This window comes from Macrobrachium nipponense, chromosome 4 (genome assembly GCF_015104395.2).
Source record: "Macrobrachium nipponense isolate FS-2020 chromosome 4, ASM1510439v2, whole genome shotgun sequence".
Taxonomy (NCBI): Eukaryota; Metazoa; Arthropoda; class Malacostraca; order Decapoda; family Palaemonidae; genus Macrobrachium; species Macrobrachium nipponense.
The window spans coordinates 78,533,935-78,559,533 of record NC_061100.1 but is presented as its reverse complement, the minus strand read 5'-3'; the positions used below and the strand labels follow the sequence as shown (position 1 = coordinate 78,559,533).

The following is a 25,599-nucleotide window of genomic DNA, read 5'->3' as shown; positions in this document are numbered from 1 at the left end:
TGTCCTCAACGAGCTTTACATAGATATTGACAGGTGATGAAAAGCTCTCGAATGCTAATTCCAACGACCCAAAATAATTTTTGGTCCAGGGTCAAGCCACAAGTTTCAAGGCCCCGTTCTTTATTCCAAATACCTTAGAATAAGAGATTTCATTCTAAAAGGAATCTCATTCTTGGCCAAGAATGAAAGGCCAGAGGACAATAATAATTGATGATTAGCCATGTGCGTGATGTATTGTTCCCATCTAAGAGAGCCCAGTTTGCTTGGTTGTGTATACTGACTCCATTGAATTGAGGGGGTGATCCAAGCACCTTGTTCAGGACCAAGTAATTGGAACTTTTCGAGAGCGGGTCTTTATCGTAGTGCAAAGGACAACAGAAGAAAAGTGACAACTTCTATACTCCAAGCACCTTGTTCAGCGACCAAGTAATTGGAACCTCTCAAGAGGGATCTTTGTAGTGCAAAGGACGACAGAAGGGAAGTGACAATTTCTATACTAAAGTCAATCCAGAATTCATAAAGCAATGGTTCCGTTAATGCTGCCTTGTATGCCATGATTGTTTTAACTTACAAAGCATTTGCCTTCAAAAGGGATAAGAAAATTTTAAATTGTTTCCCTAGAAATTCTGAAAGGGCTCTTGGTGTGGATATAATCTAACCATATCTTCCGTACGTACTGGTATTGCCAGATATATGAAGTCTGTAGATTTTGCACTAGATACCTAGCAATGTTGGCCAAGTAATTTTCATGGTAGATAATATATAAAAAAAATCCACATGAAGGTCTCAACTCAGAAAGGAGGATCCGTAAATGATTTTCCCTCCTACTGACTGGGATAAAACAGCAAACAGTACTGGAATTATCTCTTTGCCCATTGTTAAAGTATAAGGAACCAATGCCTGTTCGGCCAATTTGGGGCTATTAAGTACGCTGTTCTTGAAGGTTAGGAGTTTGTTCAACACCTTTGAAATCTGGAAGAATGGAGGAAAAAGATATATTGTCCTCCATTTGTTCCAGTCTTGTAGGAAGGCATCTCTTGCTGCTGCTTGACTAGCAGTTTGTGATTCTCATATGAGGCAAACAGGTCTGCTTTCAGTTGTGGAAGCATGTTGGCTACTTTCTGAAATGAGTCGTTGTCTAACATCCACTCGGTTGAGGCCGTCTTCCTCGCCAAATGTCTCTCTTTTCTCTTGGTATGACATCATCCTACAATGACCAATAGAAAGGAATGGTGTCTTGGTTGGATTTTGGTCAAATGTAAATAATATGACTGTGCGTATGCGCATAACCACTTCTTCTTGTGGTTTTGACGTAGTAGGAAAACAGGTATCATTGTTCGTTGAGGATAATAGAAAGTGCCCTCTTATCCTGAGTCCATTTATACTCCATCACATGTTATAATGTTTATCATTACGACACAATAAGTACCCAGCCATAAGACCAGTTAAGAGAATTCTTTGACATTAGTCTGGTCACCATGGAGCTCTAAATGGACGAGACAGCAACTACCAAAAATAGGCTCTACCTACATCAAAATCTGTTTTTTAACAAATCCTGAAGACAATGCATTTTAAATATTTAAATTTTACATACCAAATGAGGATGGTGAAGCTTCAACTGCATTTACTGGTGCAGTTTGTGGAGCACATCCTTCTAAAATTAACTGCTGTTGTTCCATTGACATATTCTCAGACATTTTAGGAACTTTGTATTCCTCCACATGATCAACCCTTATGATGCGGCCCACCAGCTAAAAAATGAAAAGAAATTTCAATCCTGGCTATACAGTTTAAGGATTTGTTGACTAAGAATACTATTACATTTCAACTTAAAATGATTAAATTTCAGTTAATTTTAAACATTTAGTTTTATACATATAACTTAATATAACAGACAGCCTTACTATCCATTCAAATTGAGCAACTGGATATGCATTTGTCGGAAAAGATGATCTTCCTCTCCATGGAAGCAAAAGCGATCCCTTCCATAGGAGGGATGCCCCCTAAATCTCTTACTTAACCCTATCAGTACAAAGATTTGCGACAGAAAAGAGGCACTTGGAATAGAGATAAGCACACCTCAAATAAGGCAACAGTGTGTATGGTCAAAACATAAAGCTTAAATAATATTTCATGGGTTCACATGATACAACCCTTTTCTTTGATAGCAAAATATCTACTTTTGAAAGAAAGTGACAGAAGTAGATAACAACTCTACAATTACTGTACCTATACTATATTAGTTATATGTGAAGCTACTAATAGTGCAGCAGATAAGTAGAAAAACACTTCAGTTTGTGACACAAGCATGAAATCTGGCTTAAGTGCTCATTTTAACGCCCTCCTTTAAAAAATCTGAGTGTCCATGCAAAATTTCAATATGGTTGCCACTTTTGAAGATGGCTGCTAGTTTTTTCGATTTCTGACACTGAGTAAATCATTGTGAAGATAAAAACATAAATCATGATTCTGATAATATCTTCCTGGGTAGAAGAGTTAATCGCAGATATCACCAGAGCTCCTACTACATACTATATTTACAATTGTGATAAAGATGACATACAAAATGGCTGCCAAGAAACATTTTGTTTCATAACTCTGCAACTAAGAAAGATAAGGGACATGAAATTTTTATCTATGCCTACATTTCTACTGGGCTATTATCAATATTACATCTTGGAAAAGGACTCCATAATGCTACTGAAAAATATACCAGCATAGGACTATAATGGAGCATAACAAGTATCTTATCTATGTTCAAGCACTGTCTCAAATGTCTTTTTTTTAAGCCTGAAATGAACACAAGATTTTAAAGTTGCATGATTTCACCCTTTTATCCTATAGTGTGACAAAATTTTCATTCAGATTTATCTGAAGCAGCAATTGCAACATTAGTTACACCTCACATTACAATTATTCCTCACATTTGCAGCTACTCAAACCTGTGCAGGTAAGCCCAAGTATGTAGCAATTGCACCTGCCATGGCAACCAGTCAGCTGGACTCTGCTTCTGGCTGGCACAGAATTGCCTGACCCCATACACAACCTGCCTGATATGCTGAGACTGGCTTTGGCACTGCATCACTTGTTGGTGTTGGGTTTTAGAACTTGAAGGAAGCAAAGGGGATATTTGTAAAGAAGTCAGGTAGCTCAAGTACAGATTTTACCCTCTCTGGCCCAAACTGTAGTGGCTGATGCTTTTCCCCCCTGGTTGTCTTTGGCAAGGTGCTGGAATACCATACGTTGGTCCCATAAAAAGAGGTAGTCATAGTTTCTGAAGGATTGTGATCAATGTTGTCCATGACTGCAGTGGTAAACAACCCCTTTCTCAAGACAGGTAGACAGACTACACCCTCTTCCACATACTTGATGACAGTGGCATCTCCCAGTCAGGCTGATCATGATCATGTAGCATTTCTACCATGTTTCTTTCTCTGATTTTGGCATAGATAGCCATGCCCATGAACACTGGAAAAGGAGTTTCCCTATCAACTGAGTGTCACTGTATACTAGCTCCTTCCTTCTGTTTTGAGAAGCAGTTGTACTGCAGGAGCTGATCAATAGCCAGGTCTGACTTTGATGAACAAAACCTTAGCTGTGACTTTATGTCTTCTTTACATTCAACCATACTAGTGAACTGGAGCAGACTTTGAGGTATGGCATCACTGATGTGCCACCGTTATACCAGGACTGATGATCCAGAATATGCTTCCCCAGTATCTTTGCTGCTTTAGTAATCAGATACTGCTGCTTTAGTAATCACAAGTGTATCTGAGTAGTAGTCAGATGCCTGAGATAGTGGTAAAACTACATCTTTCTGTGAGACAAGTAGCACATTTCTTCTTTTCTTGTGTGCTTCTAATTCAGGGACTCCTGCTAATGATTTGTCCTTTCAACTTGTTGTATTTGCAGTGGGTGAGGCAATGTTCCAGGTGCTGCTGGCATAATTAGGATATGTCTGCAAAAGGAAATATGGCAAGACCATCCAAACTCAAGCTGGTTTCAATTATATAATTAACCAGCTCCGATAAAACTAGTGGATATACGACTGGTTCTTCACTGTGACATTGTTCTTTCTCAAGATTTCTAAGATGGGATCTCTCCCTATTGTAAAGGCCAGTGACAGATGCAAAATGGTATTTCAGTTCTTGAGCGATTGCATCACCTGCACCTAGTCTTGCCAATCATTTCCCATCATAAAGTGTGTGAGTACACTCATGTAGTATCCTGTTGAGATTCATGGTCATTACGTGTTGAAGATCTAATACAGGTGCCACATTTTCACATAAAATGATGCGTCATGGTCATGACTCTTCAGCGCTGTTTAGGATTATTTTCCTGTGGTGCACTACCTTCAACCATAGATCTTTGCTTTCTTGCATGCTCAAGTTTTGAATGTTTAATTCAAGTTTTGAATGATTAAACATGACCCTACTTCTCTTGTGGTATTTTGCCATGTTTTGTTGCAGTGTTACCTCTATGCCACTGCCTTCATCCACCCTTGCTGGGTCAAAGTTAAGTGGCATATCACTAATTTCTTGGAACAACGGCACACTGGTTGAAATCATTACATACCCATCATGTTCAGGATTATGATGTACAAAGGCCAAGGGTGTAGTTAGACCTTCATTTTTCTTGCCCTCCTGGCGAAGACAACATTTGCTCCAGTTAGTCTTCCTTTTGCCTGTGATTGAATTTACACTTGCCATTATGAGCTCTTGACTAAGGCAGAGTTGTTATCCTTTTACCACCTTAATCTGATATGCACATTGATGTATGGGATACAACTAGGTTCAGTCACCCTACACCTACCCTTATCATTCATCCAGTGCCACACATGACAAGTTTATGATACTTCATGGGAGGTTAGACGTGACCAAGACAAGACTTACTGATCAGACTAACGTTGAGGTACTTGTTCCTTCCGTTTCTCATCTTAGCATTGATGGAAGGTGAGTTAATGGTATTAATCCAAAGTAATAGTATAATGAGTTTATACCAATGTACATCGAGTGGTCGGGCTGAAACGATGAATGAGTCCACCTCCATTTAAATGTTGTAAATTTGGCTAATTCAGGTGTTCAGGTGGTGTAATTGCAATATGGAGTTTTCATATCAAAACTAATATTGTAATACCTACCTTAACACCTGAATGACACCCACCCTCCTCCCCACATCAAATGATTAATGATTTAGCGATTGATGGGAGTAGTCACTGTCAGCTGGTGGCAGTCCCGCCAATCGCGGACAGGTGACTCGTTAACAATGTTTACCAGCAGCGTTGGTAGCGCTGGCAGTTAAAATTTTACCTAAGTGTTGGCAATTTTTGTGGGGGTGTTGTTCGGGCTGGTCAGGTGACCAGGGCTAATTCAGGTGTTCAGGTAGGTATTACAATATTAGTTTTAATATGAAAACTCCATTATTCAACTCAGCAGATATTTCTTGAGCATCTTCTTTCTAACTTCCTCCATATTGCGAAACGACCTGGACCACAGTCAACCACTGATAAATAGGGTATCTGTCTGTTTTGATGTTAACATCAATAGCTAGGCACTGCTAGTTTCTTTCAACACTTAATTCACCTCCTTTGTGCACCACAGGAGGGAGCAGGATCAATGGACTGACATCGATCACAACACCGAACTACCTTCTTCACACATTCTCTGGAAACTTCAGGGTCCAACTTCATGGCTAAATATAGTGTTCTGTCAATTCCCATATGGTGTTTATTATGCAACTCTGTTAGCTCAACTACAGCACCTGCACAGAGATGTGCATGCTCAACTTCATTGCTTGCTAACCAACTCTTCTTGACTTTTGTCAGAATATCAGCTGCATTCTTCTCTGTAGGCACCATCTGAACCACAATATTCAAACCAAAGTCTGTTATCAATTCCTTCAATGTTCCTAAATGTCTCTTGATCATCATCTCTGCAGCTCCCTTTGTGTGAACACACTTCTCAGCACTTATTACAGATTTCAACCATGCTCCCACAGTTGTAGAGTCAGTCCTCAGCTCTATTGATTCAAGACCCCATTTTATGGCCACATGTACCCCTTTCAAAACAGCTTCTAGTTTGGCAACATTGATGTGGTTAACCCTTAAACGCCGAAGCGGTATTTTAAAAATCGTCTCCCGTATGCTGGCGGGGTTCGGGAGCGAGCGCTGAAGCGGAAAAAATGTTTTTTTTTAAATCACAGCACGCTTAGTTTTCAAGATTAAGAGTTCATTTTTGGCTCCTTTTTTTGTCATTGCCTGAAGTTCAGTATGCAACCATCTGAAATTAAAAAAAATATCATTATCATATATAAATATTGGGATATATGACAACACAAAAAAAATTTCATATATAATTTATACAAATCGAGCTGTGAGCAAAACGATTAAAGCTAACGAATTAAATTTTGTTGTTGTATTGTACACTAAATTGCAATCATTTTGGTATATAACATTGTAAAACGATCAAAGCAACACAGAGAAAATATTATTACAAAATGATGCATGAATTCGTAACGCGCGGACGTAAAATTTTTTTTTCAAAAATTTACCTTAAATTGGAATATTGTTCTAGAGACTTCCAGTTTGTTTCAAAATGAAGATAAATGACTGAATATTACTAGACTGTAAGAGTTTTAGCTTACAATTGCGTTTTTCGACCATTTTGGTAGTTGACCGAATGTCGATTTTTTCCTGTTTATCGTGATTTATATGCAAATATTTCGAAAATGAGAAAAGCTATGACCTTCAATTATTTTTTGTTGTATTCTACATGAAATTGCGCACATTTTCACAAATAAAACTCTATGAAATGGCTAATATGAAACGGAGCAAATATTACGAGAATGCGAAGTAAGCATTTCGGAGATTTGCGGCGGAGAATCCGCTTATGGAGGGAAGGAAAAAGTTTTTTTTTTTTAAATTCACCATAAATCAAAATATTGTGCTAGAGACTTCGAATTTGTTTCAAAATGAAGATAAATGATTGAATATTACTAGGGTGTAAGAGTTTTAGCTTACAATTGCATTTTTCAACCATTTCAGTAGAGTCAAAGTTGACCGAACGTCGATTTTTTTTTCTATTTATCGTGATTTATATGCAAATATTTCGAAAATAAGAAAAGCTACGACCTTCAATTATTTTTAGTTGTATTCTACATGAAATTGTGCACATTTTCATATATACAACTCTATGAAACTGTGCAAATATTATGAGAATGCGATGTAAGCATTTCAGAGATTTGCGGCGGAGAATCCGCGCACGGAGGGAAGGAAAAAGTTTTTTTCAAAAATTCACCATAAATCGAAATATTGTGCTAGAGAGGTATTAGACAGCAAATACTTTACTTTATAAAACAAGCCAACCCGGGTCCAACCCGGATTCATTCCCACATGTTCATGACATCCGGGCGGTGGCTACATCAATTAATTGTTTCCAAAATATGAATTTTGAGGATCTTAAGAAATACACGGGTTGGAAATCTCCAGTAGTTTTCAAGCGCCACTATTTGAAGAATTTGGAGGCTCTTAAATATTCAACAATTGCTGCAGGGAGCATAGTCTCCCCCGAATAACATTTCCAAATCTTCTTCTGCCCCACCTTTCCCCCCCCTCCTCTCCTTTCTACCTGGCTCACTCGTACTCTCCACGATACCTCTCTCCTCGGTGTTGGGAGGACTTGGGCGTCATCCTGCCACCTATTCTTGTACATAAATTATTTGTTCCGGATAGGCTTTTATAGACCGATTTGTACATACCCTGAATTTGTATCAAATTCCTTACATGACACCTTATTATTTTGTATTACTTTTAAGTATAATTAATTCTAAGTCATAGGTTAAGTCTTAGGATAATTAGTAATAATAAGTTTAAGCTTAACTATTGTTACTAAAATATTTTTGCAGTGAGTAAACTTATATTTAAATGAATCTCAGTTTTCATTACTCCTCTTAAGTTTACTTATTATTCAGTAGGCATGGATAGTATTCTCTGGTAAATTTTCACCGGCAAACACAGGTCAAGCCAGAAAAGGGATTTTTGACGAAGGAAAAATCTATTTCTGGGGAGAGACCTGTGTCGCCCGGTGAACCCGACCCCTCTGGTAGTCTTCCCTTCCCTACACCTATCCAAGCCATAAAAGGTATCTAAAACATCAAGGATTGCAGATGTCGCTCGAGTCGGGTATTAACAGTAGTAGTACGGGGGCGATGTAGGTGTGACTGTTGACTCGGCTCTCCCCATATGGGGGATTTTGAGAGGGAAAACTCTAAATGGCAGGAGACCTGTGAATAATGGCTTTCATACGCCCTGAACTTTATACCCGACGCCCTTTGGGTGCTCGCGCGAGGGTAGTAACCTCTGCATACCAATGCTAGCTTTTTTCTCTGGTATATTTAGAAACTATTTATACTAGAAAAGTGGATAGCAGGATCCTTTTCACCGGGCGATACAGGTCTCTCCCCAGAAATAGATTTTTCCTTTGTCAAAATCCCTTTTTTGAGTAAGCAAAAAAATCTAACATTCTAGTAATATTCAATCATTTATCTTCATTTTGAAACAATTCGAAGTCTCTAGCACAATATTTTGATTTATGGTGAATTTCTGAAAAAAAAAAAATAAAAAAACTTTTTCCTTCCCTCCTCGCGCGGATTCTCTGCTGCAAATCTCCAAAATGCTTGTCACATTCTCGTAATATTTGTTCCATTTCATATTGGCCGTTATATGGTTTTATATATGAAAATGTGCACAATTTCATGTAGAATACAAAAAAAAATAATTGAAGGTTGTAGCTTTTCTCATTTTTGAAATATTTGCATATAAATCACAATAGAAAAAAATCGATGTTTGGTCAACTTTGACTCAACCGAAATGGTTGAAAAACGCAATTGTAAGCTAAAACTCATACAGTCTAGTAATATTCAATCATTTATCTTCAATTTGAAACAAATTTGAAGCCTCTAGCACAATATTTCGATTTACGGTGAATTTTTGAAAAAAACTTTTTCCTTCCCTCCGCGCGCGGATTCTCCGCCGCAAATCTCCGAAATGCTTAAGTCACATTCTTGTAATATTTGTTCCGTTTCATATTAGCCGTTATATAGAGTTTTATATATGAAAATATGTGCAATTTCATGTAGAATACAACTAAAAATTAATTGATGGTCGTAGCTTTTCTTATTTTTGAAATATTTGCATATAAAACACAATAAATAGAAAAAAATCGATGTTTGGTCAACTTTGACTCGACCGAAATGGTCGAAAAACGCAATTGTAATCTAAAATTCTACAGTCTAGTAATATTCAATCATTTATCTTCACTTTGAAACAAATTCGAAGTCTCTACCACAATATTTTGATTTATGGTGAATTTTTTAAAAAACTTTTTCCTTCCCTCCGCGCGCGGATTCTCCGCCGCAATTCTCCGAAATGCTTACGTCGCATTCTCGTAATATTTGCTCAGTTTCATAGAGTTGTAGATATGAAAATGTGTGCAATTTCATGTAGAATACAACTAAAAATAATTGAAGGTCATAGCTTTTCTTATTTTTGAAATATTTGCATATAAATCACAATAAATAGAAAAAAAATCGACGTTCGGTCAACTTTGACTCTACTGAAATGGTCGAAAAATGCAATTGTAAGCTAAAACTCTTACAGCCTAGTAATATTCAATTATTTATCTTCATTTTGAAACAAATTCAAAGTCTCTAGCACAATATTTCGATTTATGGTGAATTTAAAAAAAACTCTTTCCTTCCCTTCGTGCGCTGATTCTCCGCCGCAAATCTCCGAAATGCTTACTTCGCATTCTCGTAATATTTGCTCCATTTCATATTAGCCGTTTCATAGAGTTTTATTTATGAAAATGTGCGCAATTTCATGTAGAATACAACAAAAAATAATTGAAGGTCGTAGCTTTCCTCATTTTCGAAATATTTGCATATAAATCACGACAAACAAGAAAAAATCGACATTCGGTCAACTTTGCCTCTACCAAAATAGTCAAAAAACACAATTGTAAGCTAAAACTCTTACAGTCTAGTAATATTCAGTCATTTATCTTCATTTTGAAACAAATTTGAAGTCTCTAGCACAATATTTAAATTTATGGTGAATTTTTGAAAAAACCTTTTCCTTCCCTCCGTGTGCGGATTCTCCGCCGCAAATCTCCGAAATGCTTACTTTGTATCTCGTAATATTTGCTCCATTTCATATTAGCCGTTTCATTTAGTCTTGTATATGAAAATGTGTGTAATTTCATGTAAAATACAAAAAAAAATAATTGAAGGTCGTAGCTTTTCTCATTTTCGAAATATTTGCATATAAATAACGGTAAATAAAAAAAATTTGACATTCGGTCAACTTTCACTCGACTGAAATGGTCGAAAAATGCAATTGTAAGCAAAAACTCTTACAGTCTAGTAATATTCAGTCATTTATCTTCATTTTGAAACAAATTGGAAGTCTCTAGAACAATATTCCGATTTATGGTGAATTTTTGAAAAAAAATTTTACGTCCGTGCATTACGAATTCATGCATCATTTTGTAATAATATTTTCTCTGTGTTGCTTTGATCGTTTTACAATATGTTATATACCAAAAAGATCGCAATTTAGTGTACAATACAACAACAAAATTTAACTCGTTAGCTTTAACCGTTTTGCTCACAGCTCGATTTGTATAAATTATATATGAAATTTTTTTTGCATTGTCATATATCCCAATATTTATATATGATAATGATATTTTTTTAAATTTCAGATGGTTGCATACTAAACTTCAGGCAATGACAAAAAAAAGGAGCCAAAAATGAACTCTTAATCTTGAAAACTAAGCGTGCTGTGATTTAAAAAAAAAAAAAAAAACATTTTTTCCGCTTCGGCGCTCACTCCTGAACCCCGCCGGCATACGGGAGACGATTTTTAAAATACCGCTTCGGCGTTTAAGGGTTAACCACATCAATGTTGCCAAACTAGAAGCTGTTTTGAAAGGGGTACATGTGGCCATTAAATGGGGTCTTGAATCAATAAAGCTGAGGACTGACTCTGCAACTGTGGGAGCATGGTTGAAATCTGTAATAAGTGCTGAGAAGTGTGTTCACACAAAGGGAGCTGCAGAGATGATGATCAAGAGACATTTAGGAACATTGAAGGAATTGATAACAGACTTTGGTTTGAATATTGTGGTTCAGATGGTGCCTACAGAGAAGAATACAGCTGATATTCTGACGAAAGTCAAGAAGAGTTGGTTAGCAAGCAATGAAGTCGAGCATGCACATCTCTGTGCAGGTGCTGTAGTTGAGCTAACAGAGTTGCATAATAAACACCATATGGGAATTGACAGAACACTATATTTAGCCAAGAAGTTGGACCCTGAAGTTTCCAGAGAATGTGTGAAGAAGGTAGTTCGGTGTTGTGATCGATGTAAGTCCATTGATCCTGCTCCTGTGGTGCACAAAGGAGGTGAATTAAATGTTGAAAGAAACTGGCAGTGCCTAGCTATTAATGTTAACATCAATACAGACAGATACCCTATTTGGTCGTTTCGCAATATGGAGGAAGTTAGAAAGAAGATGCTCAAGAAATATCTGCTGAGTTGAATAATGGAGTTTTCATATTAAAACTAATATTGTAATACCTACCTGAACACCTGAATTAGCCCTGGTCACCTGACCAGCCCGAACAACACCCCAACAAAAATTACCAACACTTAGGTAAAATTTTAACTGCCAGCGCTACCAACGCTGCTGGTAAACATTGTTAACGAGTCACCTGTCCGCGGTTGGCGGGACTGCCGCCAGCTGACAGTGACTACTCCCATCAATCGCTAAATCATTAATCATTTGATGTGGGGAGGAGGGTGGGTGTCATTCAGGTGTTAAGGTAGGTATTACAATATTAGTTTTGATATGAAAACTCCATATTGCAATTACACCACCTGAACACCTGAATTAGCCCAATTTACAACATTTAAATGGAGGTGGACTCATTCATCGTTTCAGCCCGACCACTCGATGTACATTGGTATAAACTCATTATACTATTACTTTGGATTAATACCATTAACTCACCTTCCATCAATGCTAAGATGAGAAACGGAAGGAACAAGTACCTCAACGTTAGTCTGATCACCAAGTCTTGTCTTGGTCACGTCTAACCTCCCATGAAGTATCATAAACTTCTCATGTGTGGAGGGGAACTACACGCCTCACATGTGGCTGTATAGCATCCCATGTAAAGAGGATAAGTCCCAAGGGCAGATCCTTCCAGAAACCTTCCATGTGGTATCATAAACCTCTCATGTATGGAGAGCAACTAAACATCTCCCATGTGGCTGTTAGCCTCCCATGTACGTATGGAGAATAAGTTCCAAGGGCTGATCTTTCCTGACGTCCACTGAAGGTGAGTGATGAATCTAGAAGTCGCGATGAGGGAGCTGAGCCACTGCAAAAGAACATACTTACCAGGGATAGTACACCAAACCCAGACATAAACCAGAAAAGGCGGCAGACTAATCTACAAAAAACAAGAAAACAATAAAACTACTACTTCCCCTACTGATCCTGCGCTAACTGCCGACTAACCTAGCGCTGAATTAGCCGCTATGAACGGCCCTAGTGAGTAACCCCTCTCTGACACGAACTGTACATCTCTCTAGTAGAAAGAAGTAAATACTGACAGTGATTTCCAAGATGCTGCTTCCAAAATCCTGCTTACTGAGAAATTCCTCAGGAACGCTGATGACGTCGCTACACTCCTGATACTATGCGCTCTAGGGCGCGGAACATCATTTCCCGAAACTGTCTCTGGGAAGAGATTGGGAAATTACTTCCCCTAAGAAAAAACTGATTGCGTTTTTCGATAGCGGTCTAGAAGGATTCCTAGGCGAAACAAATAAAGACCGCAGTCACGGCAATAATTTGGCACTGCGCAACAGGTAGTGTTTAAGCGATTGCACTGGAGAAAGATGCATTTTGGCAACATCACCTCCGGCGAAATCCTCAAGAGATGAAACCTTCAACTCTCAGAAGAGGGTTAGTTTCTGACTCTGAGTGCCACAAATTCCGGAAGATATGAGAGATACAAATCCTTCCCCGCAAACAAAATTGATCTCGAGACAGCCTGAATTTCCCCCACTCTTTTAGCCATAGCCAGCGATATTAAAAACAAGACTTTCTTAGTAAGTTCTCGTAAGGACAAACTCTCCAGAGGTTCAAAGGCTTGCAAGCTTAATAATTTTAGAACATCCGCTATATCCCACGGGGGGGCAAGCGGAAAACAATCGGTCGTTCAATCCTAAAAGATCTGAGAAGATCATGAAGGACTTTACTATTAAAAATCTCTGGTAAATGAAACCACCTAAAGGTGCTCACTAACATGGACCTGTAGCCTGAAATAGTAGAGGAAAAGAAGAAAATCCGCCACCTTTGCTATCATGGGGCAGGAAATACTGTGCCTTTGTGCCCTGCACCATGTACGGTACATCGCCCACCTTACCTGGTATGATTTCCTTGTAGACTTCCCCAGGCACATAGAAAGTTGTCGAGCCACTCCTTCCGAAAGACCGGACTTTCGGGCTCCTCGCTGCAAAATCTCCATGCAGCTAGGTTGAGCACGGGAAGGTTCTTGTGGTAATGATGAAAATGAGGCTGTTTGAGAAGATCCTTCCTTCGTGGCAGGAGGACTGGGGGTTCGGACAGCACTTCCAAGAGATCCGGGAACCACGGTCTCTGAGGCCAAAACGGAGCAATTAGGGTCATCTCCGTATTCTTGCACCTTCTTAGCTTTGCCAGTACCTGATGAATGAGGCCGAAGGAGGGAAGGCATATACTTGTAGATTGTCCCATGGGTGGAGTATAGCATCCATCCCACAAGACATAGGGTCTGCTACTGGAGAGAAAATACCGGGAGATGATAGTTCAACCTTGTGGTGAACAGATCCACCGTGGCTGGCCACCTCTTTAACAGTGATTGGACTACCTCTTGCGCTAATGTCCATTCGCTTCCTCGGACTTCTTTCGAACGGCTCAGCGCATCTGCTAGGATGTTGAGTTTTCCCACAATGAACTGCGGAAGTAATGAGGTCTTGCAGCTTTTGCACCAACATAAGATTCTCTGTGCGACGATGTTCAGGGTTGATGACCTTGTACCTGTAGGTAAGCTAGTGCCGTAGTGTTGTCTGAAAAGAGTGCTATGACTTTCCCCCGGACTTGATCTTTGAAGCTTAACAGAGCCTCCTCTATGGCTCTTAATTCTCGGAAATTTATTGACTCCTCCCAATCCAAACCCCCCCAAAGGCCCTCGGCCTGAGCTTCCTCCAGGGTTGCACCCCAACCCTGATTCGAGGCATCTGAATACAGATGTACGTCTGGAATCGGGAGGGCAAGACTTACTCCGGTGGGCAGATGAGCCTCTTCTGACCACTACCAAAGATCCTCAAGGCAGGAATCATCCCAGATTATCACTGCCTCCTCTTCCCAAAAGTTCCAGTGATTCCTGAGATGTACTTGCAGAGAACGCATCCGGAGACGAGAGCCTTGAACTAGAAGGGACAGAGATGACATCTTCCCCAAAAGACTTCTCCATTCTTTTGCAAGTTGCACTTTGTCTGAGAGGGAGAGTTTGACTTGTCTCATAATTGACCGCACTCGTTCTTGAGTCCAGAAAGCCTTCAAAAGAGGCGTCCACGCCGAGATAAGTAATAGTCTGAGAAGGGAACAGGGAACTTTTCGTCGTGTTGATACGAATCCCCAACGTCTCGCAAAGTTTTAGAAGGAAATTCCTTGCTCTGAGAGCCTCCTCCCTGGAAGAGGCTTGAATTAGCCAATCGTCCAGGTACCCCCTCATGCAGAAGCCCTGACTATGCATGATAGCAGAAACAGGAGCCATCACCCTCGTGAACACCTGAGGTGCTGTGGTTAGTCCTAAACAGAGGACTTTGAACTGGAAGGTTCCCAGTGGACCCAAGAAACGAAGGAATCTCCGAGATTCCAGATGTGGAGATATGCATCCTTGAGGTCCACTGACACCATCCAGTTGTGTTTTCGGACTGACCTCAGCACTGACTGAGTCGTTTCCATACGAAACTTCATGGAAATGATGAAACGGTTCAGTCCTGCAAGATCTATGGTGGGCCTCCAAGAACCGTCCACCTTGGAGGTTACGAAGATTCGACTGTAAAAGCCCAGTGTGGGAAGACCTAGTTCTAACGCTCCCTTGTCCCACAAGGAACGAATCTCCATCGCCAAAGCTTTCCCCCTGATGGATAACGGGGAATAGCTTGAAAGAACTACCGGGGAATTGGATAGTGGAGGGGCCGAGTGGAAAGGGATCTTGTACCCCACTTTCAAGACCTCCACCACCCAACTCTCCGCACCCCACTTCTCCCAGGTTGTTATGAAGGGGGACAAACAATCTCCTACCGGTGTCGACGAGGGCGGTGTCTCCTATCTCCGAAAACCCTTCTTGCTAGAAGAGGGTTTGGATGAAGCAGATGAAGGTTTGGATGAAAACCTGACTTTCTTGGGAGACCTGGCCGGGGAAGATGAACCGGAGCGCTTACGCGCACACCTTTAGGGGACCTAGTGCTCTGAGCAGCCACCTGAATAATGGCTTGCCGAGACTCGATTACTGACGTGGAGAAAACAAAATTTACCAGTGAAGATAAATCCTCCTCCTTGAAGAGAGTTTCACAGAGTGCCAGTGAAGCCCTGGACAAAACTTGCTTGTGAATATCTGGGAAATGAGGTGGGAGATGGGTCAGATAAAGGTCCCTCCTCTTCTTTCTGACAAAGGTAGTACAATTAGTCGAGACATTCGTTTGATGAGCTAAGCCCATCGACACCGACGTGATGAGGTTATCGAACAAAAAGGGATCAGAAGGAGTATACCCATCCCATTTTAAGAAACCCATGAGGCCCAAGAGCATCCATAAAGGTGTCTTCCAGAAGGGCCACTTCTCTCACCAAAATACGAACGAGTCTGTTACCTGCCGGGACCTTGGGAAGAAGAGCCTCCACCGATTTGTTCAGAGGCACTCTGAAACCCGAAGAAGGGTTACCTGCTACGCCATACAATGGCTTACGACTGGGAATAAGAGTAGAGTCCTGTCTACCCGCCTCCACTACCGCAGCTAACCGAGAGTCCGCCTCCCTCAGAGCTTGTTCTACACGCCAAAACCAAGGCAACTTGCATGATGGATGCAAAAATGATATTGTTATAATACAATAAAGTTTCATACATACTTACCTGGCAGATATATACATAGCTAAGACTCTGTCGGGGACGACGGAGTCTTAGCTATGTATATATCTGACAGGTAAGTTCATTGTATGAAACCAGCGGTTTGGTCGAAAAAAGTTCTTCAAACACAGCTTGGCTAGGTTTAAAGGGTTCCTCATCAACTTTCGACTGAGGAAACAGGTAAATGAGGTTTATCATTTTACGATACTCGCTGTCCACCGTCATCAGACAGCCTGATAAAGGATGAGGAGGACCTTTGTCCTCGACACAAAATTCTCTATTTGCATCCTTTGAATACACCTGAGCGGAAGGAGAAGCAGAGGCAAGACTGACCCCGGAATACTACCCTGACGAGACGGAGAACCTAACCTTCCCTGACCTACACCTAAGGAACATCGGGAGAAATGAAACCTGGATTTGAGTCAACCACAAAAGGTTGCATAATATCAACACCTCTACCAAGAGATGCGGAAGCTACTGATCGATTTAAGGCTTCTTGCGGAAGCAAAACACCGCTGGAGCTGCGCAAACCTAGCACTTCACAACCTTGATTCAACAACCTGGATTGAACCGAACTAATATCTAAGGGCGATCTTCCCCGAACACATGAAGAAGCCGCATCCCCTGCGCGAACGTCTACCGCCGCTGAAAAAGAAACATCCTTACATAACCGTCCTTGCTGAGCAACCATCGGACCCGACAAAGTCCAGAAACCTGGAAGTCCTGTTACCAAAGGAAGGATGGATGAAGAAGGGAAAACAGTGGAAGATACACTGGGAACTACTCTCGGTCCAGTGATCACAGAGGTGGGGAAGGTATCCGAGGCACCTGCCACAGCAACGCTGAAACCAGCGGAAGACGAAGGGATGACGAAAGAAGAAACCTGCGAAGGCAGGGAAGACATCAACACCTCATCCGCACGGGAAAAACCTGCGGAACGCAACACAGCCGTGTTAGAAGCAAAAGTATTCTCATAAGGGAAAATCAAAGGAGAAGGCATGAGGGCCCCCAAAGGCGGGGCTGCCGAATGATCTGTGACTGAAGTAGAAACCCCTGAAACAGGAGGAAGAGAAACTGACAAACCCGGGGATATAGAGGGGTTAGAAGCCATCCTTTTAAGGGAAAGAAAATAAATTGAATCTTTACAACCTTGAAAATCTACATACATATCATTAAAGAATTCAGGGAAATTCATAAGAACATGGTCTTGAATATTACCGAAACCCAAAATAAAACACTGCCTAACCAAGGACCTATAACCTTTGAAAGGCCTAAGAGATCACCATCATAGTCAGCTAAATTGAATTGAGCAACGCTCGAGGAACCTTCAAAGGGCAAAGGTTCTGAAATACTTCCAGATGGAAAGGGAACCTTTGAAGAGGAGGGAGCATTCAGAGTATCTACCGTTGATGGAACTGAGTCGAAACTCCCAGGAGGAAGGACAGATTTTACCTTCGGCACAGTATTAGCCGGGAACAAACAGATCTCTGGATCCAATGGGGATCCTAACCTAGCAGGACTAAATAAAGGATCTGAAGGCAACTGCCCTTGGAACCGTGCCTCGCCTAGCTGATCCCTAACACTCCTAGTTGTCTGTGTCATTCCTATTTCTGATTTCATTTTCAGACTTACGTTTTCAGGGGAATAAGGGAATTCTGCTGCGGACACTGCCTGCTCCTCATCAGGGAGGACGGTAGTTCCTACCGTTTCTGTTTTTGGATCTCCTTGACCCCCAGCTCCTGTAAGGGCTGGTTCCGGAACAGCTGTGCCGGGGAGCTGGAAGAGAGCGGTTAGTAAATTGTTCCCTATTGCTAACTTTCATCTCATCCTGCAACTTAGACATCAGTGTAGTAAATAATCCAAATCACTAGCTTCTTCTACCTTGGGTTTAGTTGCTGAAACTACCTTACCTTTACTCTTTGAAGCAAGAGCTTTTCTATGTTTAATATATGCCTGCATTTGGTCCATAGACCAGTCCTTACACTCGTCACATCGATGACTTAAATTGCATTGAATTTTCCTATATGAAATACACAAGGAATGTCGATCGGATTTGAGTGTACTCATTCTCCGTTTGCAGGCGGTACAGGAGCAATGAGTTGCTTTAGCTGGGATGGTCTGGAGGAGTCTTAGTTGGGGGAGGATCCTTTGCAGTTCAGTCCATTTTACAGTCCAAGTCCATTATAAAAAACCAAGCAGAGAAAAGCCAAGGCGAAATCCAAAACAAGCAAGGGCGACAACAATCTTATCTAACGTGGTAGGGGGTTGGGCTGGGACCAAAGGTTTGCACGCTGCAAGAAACGTCTTGACAGGTGAGCGAACAAAAAGCGATTGGCGAGAGTAGTCACTGTCGGCCGGCGGCTGGTGGCGCTGATAGGTGATGCGGTAACAATGTTTACCTGCAGTGTTGGTAATGGTGGCAGTTAAAATTTTACCTAAGTGTTGGTAATTTTTGTGGGGTGTTGTTCGGGCTTGTCAGGTGACCAGGGAAAATTCAGGTGTTCAAGTGGTGTAATTGCAATACATATATCTTTTTGGAAAGAGGGCCAATTGATGAACTACTACTGGATAATAGTACAGCATTTAGGTCAGTGTTTAGGAGTAATGTTGTCTTGTTGGAACATTGTTAGGGCATTTCAGGCTGTTTATGGACCGGGAGGAAATGGAATAGTTGAAAGGCACCATAGGACTATCAAGGCTATTGCAGAGAGGGGAGGAATTAGTCCTATTAAAGCAGTCTTCTGGTACAATAGCAAACCAAGGTCCAAACAGGATGAATCATCTGTTCCACAGCATGCAGTATAGATATGAATGGAGATACCCTTCAGTAGTCCACAAAGGAGCAGATATCAGCCAAGATATGCCCCTTTCTATTAACCCTTAAACGCCGAAGCGGTAAAAAAAAAAATGTCTCCCGTGTGCCGGAGGTGTTTCAGAGTGAGCGCGGAAGCGGAAAAAATATTTTTTTAAAAAAATCACAGCGCGCTTAGTTTTCAAGATTAAGAGTTAATTTTTGGCTCCTTTTTTTTTTGTCATTGGCTGAAGTTTAGTATGCAACCATCAGAAATGAAAAAAATTATCATTATCATATATAAATAATGCAATATATGATAGCGCAAAAATGAAATTTCATATATAATTATATTCAAATCGCGCTGTGCGCAAAACGGTTAAAGGTAACAAGTTACTTTTTTTTCGTTGTAATGTACACTAAATTGCAATCATTTTGGTGTATAACACATTGTAAAACGATAAAAGCAACACAGAGAAAATATTATCACAAAATAATGCATGAATTCGTAATGCGCGGACGTAAACAAATATTTTTTTCAAAAATTCACCATAAATCTAAATATTGTCCTAGAGACTTCCAATTTCTTTCAAAATGAAGACAAATGACTGAGTATTACTATACTGTAAGAATATTAGCTTACAAATGCAGTTTTCGACCATATCTGACGAGTTAAATTTGACCGAATGTTGAATTTTTTTATATATATATTTTTTATATGCAATTATTTCGGAAATAAGAAAAGCTACAACCTTCAAATATTTTTAGTTTTATTCTACATGAAATTGCGCACATTTTCATATATAAAACTCTATGAAATGCCTAATATAAAACGGAGCAAATATTCCGAAAATGGAACGTACGCATTTCGAAGATTTGTGGCGGAGAATCCGCGCGGAGGGAAGGAAAATTTTTTTTTAAAATTCACCATAAATCTAAATATTGTGCTAGAGACTTTGAATTTGTTTCAAGATGAAGATAAATGACTGAATATTACTAGACTGTAAGAGTTTTAGCTTACAATTGCGTTTTTCGACCATTTCGATAGTCAAAGTTGACCGAACGTGGTTTTTTTTCTATTTATCGTGATTTATATGCAAATATTTCAAAAATGAGAAAAGCTACTACCTTCAATTATTTTTTTCGTGTTCTACATAAAATTGCGCACATTTTCATATATAAAACTTTATGTAACGGCTAATTTAAAATGGTGCAAACATTACCACAATCGCACGTATGATTTTTTCGGAAGAGTTACCGTGCGGACGTAAAGAAAATGTTATTTTTTTCATAAATTCACCATAAATAACAATATTGTGCTAGAGACTTCCAATTTGTTGCAAAATGAAGGTAAATGCTTGAATATTACTATAATATAAGCGTTTTAGCTTACAATTGCGTTTTTTTACCATTTCAGTAGAGTCAAAGTTGACCAAAGGTTGAAAATTTGTCACTTATTTTTTATATGAAAATATTTCAAAATGGATAAAAGCTACAACCATGGGTTGTTTTTAGTTGTATTGTGCATGAAATTGCACACATTTTCATATATAAAACTTTATGTAACGGCTAATTTAAAATGGTGCAAACATTACCACAATCGCATGTATGATTTTTTTCGGAAGAGTTACCGCGCGGACGTAGGAACAAGTTTTTTCATAAACTCACCAGAAATCGAAATATTGTGCTAGATACTTCCAATTAGTTGCAAAATTAAGGTAAATGATTGAATATTACTAAAATATAAGAGTTTTAGCTTACAATTGCGTTTTTCGACCATTTCGGTAGAGTCAAAGTTGACCGAAGGTTGAAATTTTGGCACTTATCGTTGTTTATATGAAAATATCTCAAAATTAATAAAAGCTACTATCATGAGTATTTTTTAGTTGTATTCTACATAAAAATGCGCACATTTTCATATATAATACTCCATGTAACGGCTAATTTAAAATGGTACAAAAATTATGTCAAAGTGACGAAATAATTTCCAAGATGTGTCACAGATACTTTTTAGTGCGGCAAGAAAGAAATTCGCGCTTGCGCGCCTGCGTAGCGATTGTAAACAAAACAACACCTTGATCCGTGAACTCCCAGCATCCCCCAAGGCGCGTGATTCAGGAGTTTTCGGCTGGTGGGCCTAAAAGTATTTTTCCACAAATTTTTAAAAAAACTTTTGTATGTCGACGTAAAATACGTCCAGTTGGCAGCCGAGAGACAAAAAATGTCGACGTAAAATACGTCCAGTTGGTGTTTAAGGGTTAAGACGGGTGAGGAGGTATGGGTGTAGCTCCCGGATGCTCGTTGTACTACTCAGTGGCATAAAGGGATGGTTACTCATGTGAACTCCTTGAACAACATTTCCGTGGATGGAATACTGAGGCATGTGTTGGATGTGCGACCAGTTGTAGTTCCAGCTTCCCTATCTGATGGCTCAAGCAAAATGTCAAGTGATGATTCAGTCTCAGAGGAATCAGTGAAACCACAAGTGAGTGGTCGAAGAGAAACGGGAGAATCAGCATCCATGGAGGAATAGAAGACCTCCTGTATGGATGGATGATTATGTTTCTGATTAAGCTGTGTGTGTGTGTGTGTATTTTGATCTTAAAATCATGTGGGCATGTTGTGTCATTAATGTAATTTAGGATTTTTTTAAAACACCGCCGCAATTACGTGTAAATGGGATTGTCTACACCTGGGCAGTACTCAGTCAGTTGTTGTGGAGGTATGGTGTTGTTCCCCAGGGCTCTGTGGTTGAGAGTTTGTAGCAAAGGACCTTTCCCTCTTTCCCTTTATTTTCCTCATTGGTTGGTGAGTTGGATCTTAAAGGTCATCCATTACGCAGTCTTGGGGAGCTTGCAAGGTGAATTTAACCACAATTCTGCTGCTTGATATTATGTTGGTTAAGTTTTAGTTTTTTAACTGCAGTTGTGAAAGAGGGATTTTTGGATGGATCAAGGACCCCCCTAACTTTTAACTCCTGTCTAACTTCTTTAGCTGTCATTCCTGATCTAGTCATTAACAGTTTAAGCTCTGTATAGTATTGGTAAAAGAAGCACTATTTAGATCTAGCATGATGAGCTAACCTGCAATTGGCGCACTTTGGAAGACTAAAATTCCAATTTGTAGTATGCTCTACAGATGAGCAGACTGCACGTACGTATTGTCTTATTATGACATTTTTTGTGTGTGGCCAAATTTTAAGCATTGTGTGCACTGAAGTGGTTTTGGTATAAATGGGCATACTTCTCTACTTTGCCCAAGAATTTAAATCTTAAGTGGATATCTTTGGCCAGTAAATTTTACTTTTGTAATTTTAATTTGTTTATTCTTATCCCTTCTCCTTGGAATTGAATAAACTTCTGGGTCATGGATATTATCATACCTTAGTTTAAGGGAGTTAAGTAGCAAGTGTCTTGGAGGCAGATTTTCACCCTCAACATGGCTTGTCATTGTTACTTTAATGCTACTAATTTCTTTTATGTTCAAAAAGGCAGTCGACTGTTTCTAAGTGATTACTTCAAAGTAACCACTCATTAGTGTTAATATACCTGCAGTCCATTTCTTGGGATGGACACAAGTTGAGTCATTTGTTTTCAACTATAGCAGTTGGAATTTTATGTTCTGCTTTAAGGATAAGAAATCTTGACCAGTTCTCTGATCCAAAAAGGTGGTAAAAATGCACCGGTGTAGGGTCCAGTCGGAAGTTTCTTTTCCTCTTCTTGTCCCTGGCTAAACTCCCACCTGATGTTACCACTCCGTAGGTAGCAGTTTCCCCTTCACCCCTACTTCTGCTGCTTCATCAGTTGAGAGCCACCGATGGGGGGAAGATGACCTAAGAGCCACCAATGGGGGGGAAGATGACCAGCCTGGTTCATTGCCAGTGGTTTCTTTTCACTCAGAGGAAGAGTTGTCTTCAACAGGATGCTCCTTCTCAGGGCAAAAAAGAGAGACAGCCTCTTCTAACCCAACTTTTGTTACAGGTGTTGGGGAGCCCAAGGGGCTTAGGGAGTTGTGGTCTACGGCTCTGGTGTTAAACCCCCTCCTCTCTCCATTCCAACCCCTTGATGAGGTGGAGGCTTAGGATCCACTCTGGAATTGAATGCACGTTTATACCTTCCATCTCTGCAGTGGGTTCATCCAAACTTTGGACATTTTTCTTCCTTTTACTCCTCCCTCTATTAAGCTTTTGCAATTACTTCCCTCTTCCTCTGTCATTGACAACATTTGCATGGCACTGTGCTCTTATAACATACATGGAAAGTGGACGTGGATGGCATGCCTCTCCACCTGTAAAACTAGAGTACCTGAAGTGATTGAGTGAGGCAAAACTTCCATGTCGAACCTTGCCCCAAGTGCTGGGTCTGATCTCAAAAGATTGACAACCCTGAAGTCACTGTGGGTATGGTGTATATCCAGGTGAGGGTCCCAGAGTAGTTACTGCTTTAGGTGACAATACTGCTCATCCCCCTGATGGGCCTCCTTGGTGAGAGGGATCTCCATTCTGGACAAAATTAAAGTACATCATCTAATGATGATACAGCCCAAAATCCTTTTGACCTCTGGCTTGACAGTGGACAACCCTGATGAAAAATCACTTCAGATAAATAAAGATGGTACTTATACAATAATGCCTTATAAAAGGCAAGGAAAAGGTAGATACAAGCAAGACCATCTATTCAACAAGTACCAGTGAACTTACATCTCTCTCCATAGGGAGAAACTACTCTCAATTTCAACCATCAAGGGTTATAGAGCTACTCTAAGACTAGTTCTTCATTTAAAAGATGGGGATCTCTCTTCTTCATGGGAAGTTTCTGTGCTTCCCAAGTGTTCTGAGCAGTCCTGCTCCCCAGATCTCAAACCTCCAAATTGAGACCTGACCTTGGTGCTCAGCAGTCTTACGAAGCCTCCATATGAACCTTTGTGAGGCTCAACAGAAAGGAATTAAACCCTGATGGCAATTTTCTTACAGGCCTTGGCTTCTTCAAAGAGGTCGGTGAACTACATGGACTCTCTTCTGATGAACATATGAGAGGCTGGAGTTCTGTAACCTTTGGATTTGTCCCAGAATTCATAGCTAAGACTCAAAATTCTTCTATTCATGAGTCCTTCACCCACTATTCAGACTGCCAGACCCAGCACTTAGAACAAGGAGTAGACTGGTTGCAATCAAGCCTATGGCATGACACATAAGGTGTGAGGGTCAACATCATAAGGGTAGGAACTGATTCCCAGAACTGTCCCTCCCTAGGCAGTGCCTAATGTTTACAGGTTTTCTCTCTCCAAAGGCAGTTGTAAATTAGGAGTTTGCATGATAAAATAAAAAAGCAAAAAATCTACATAAATTTAAAAAAAAAAAAAGAAAGAATGCAAATGACAGTCCGGCACAGAGCACAGAAGACATCTGCACACAATGGGAACTGAAAGCAAAGTGGAAAGCAGACCGATGAGTAGGCAGGGCTTCCCCCCTACCTTCGGTAGTCAATGACCTTGTTTGAAAGTTAAGGGGTATTCCAACTCGTTTGCAAGCTAAATCCCTATGTAAAGACAAAAGGTTTGTATTCTAGTAGAAACAAATACAGTATAAAGTATTATACCATGATCTACCTTGTGATTTTGGAAAATTTTCTATCATACATGCATATGCATAATTGTTTACAGTAAAACTTTAAATTGATCATAAAAATTTAAATTATCAAAACTTACTTTGATACTATTCAAAACTTACTTTGATACTATTCAAGTTATCAACTGCCAGGATTGTGGACCTCTGATCCTCATAACACAAGAAAGCAAAGCCCTTGCTTTTCCCTGTCTTTTTATCCCGCACAAGGTTGACATTAACAATCTGGAAGTAAGGAGACACATTAAAAAGATACAGGGCTTATGTTCTTTACTATATGCAGTAATGATGGGTACAATTTTCAGAATTTCAACTGAAGTTTTTGCTAGTCTTTAGGTATCAGCTCTATATATAGAGGAGGCAATTTCATCCAGCCAAAAGCTTTGTTCTCTACTATGTATAAACATATGAATTTTTTGTTTATCTTAGGTCTGAAACTGAACCATTAATCACTGTACATAAAATACAACAGTATTGAAAAAGAGCTATCAAGAGTTATCTAGTTGTTCACCTTGTGAAAAGAAAATATATATGGAGATGAAAGGCCAATAAAACTGTCAAATTCATTAGACCTCATTAGTGGATTTCTTTGGCACTTCTCAATCATTGGTACTTCCTTTTAAATTGAAGGTCCCATGCAGGGCATTAATGTCTACAGTATGCTTTGTGCAATGCTATGTACACAAAGGTAAAGAGTCTTAGCAATGTTCCATTTTGCTTTTGTGAGATGTCCTTTCTGCCTTTCACTTTTTAATTACTATTTGCCATTGGTTTCATTCCAACAGTTTTATCTTCATCTTACTCCAATTTTCAGATTTTAGTGCCCAGCATCAAATTTAAAGTTGAATGGGAAACAGACAACAAAATTCCTTTTCTTAATATTTTAATAATCAGAGACACGACAGAATAGAAATTTACCATATACAGAAAACCAATGTTCTCACT

General features: G+C 39.9%; 1 protein-coding gene across 1 annotated transcript in view; it reads right to left on the bottom strand.

The window, feature by feature from the left end:
• Positions 1 to 25,599, bottom strand: part of LOC135211409 (RNA-binding motif protein, X-linked 2-like) — a 128,255-nt gene that overhangs the window by 13,276 nt on the left and 89,380 nt on the right. Inside the window, exons 3-4 of the mRNA XM_064244721.1 lie at positions 24,760 to 24,879; positions 1,595 to 1,751 (exon numbers count right to left, since the gene is read on the bottom strand). Of these exons, the coding sequence (XP_064100791.1) occupies positions 1,595 to 1,751; positions 24,760 to 24,879 (277 nt within the window). The remainder of the gene's footprint in view (positions 1 to 1,594; positions 1,752 to 24,759; positions 24,880 to 25,599) is intronic.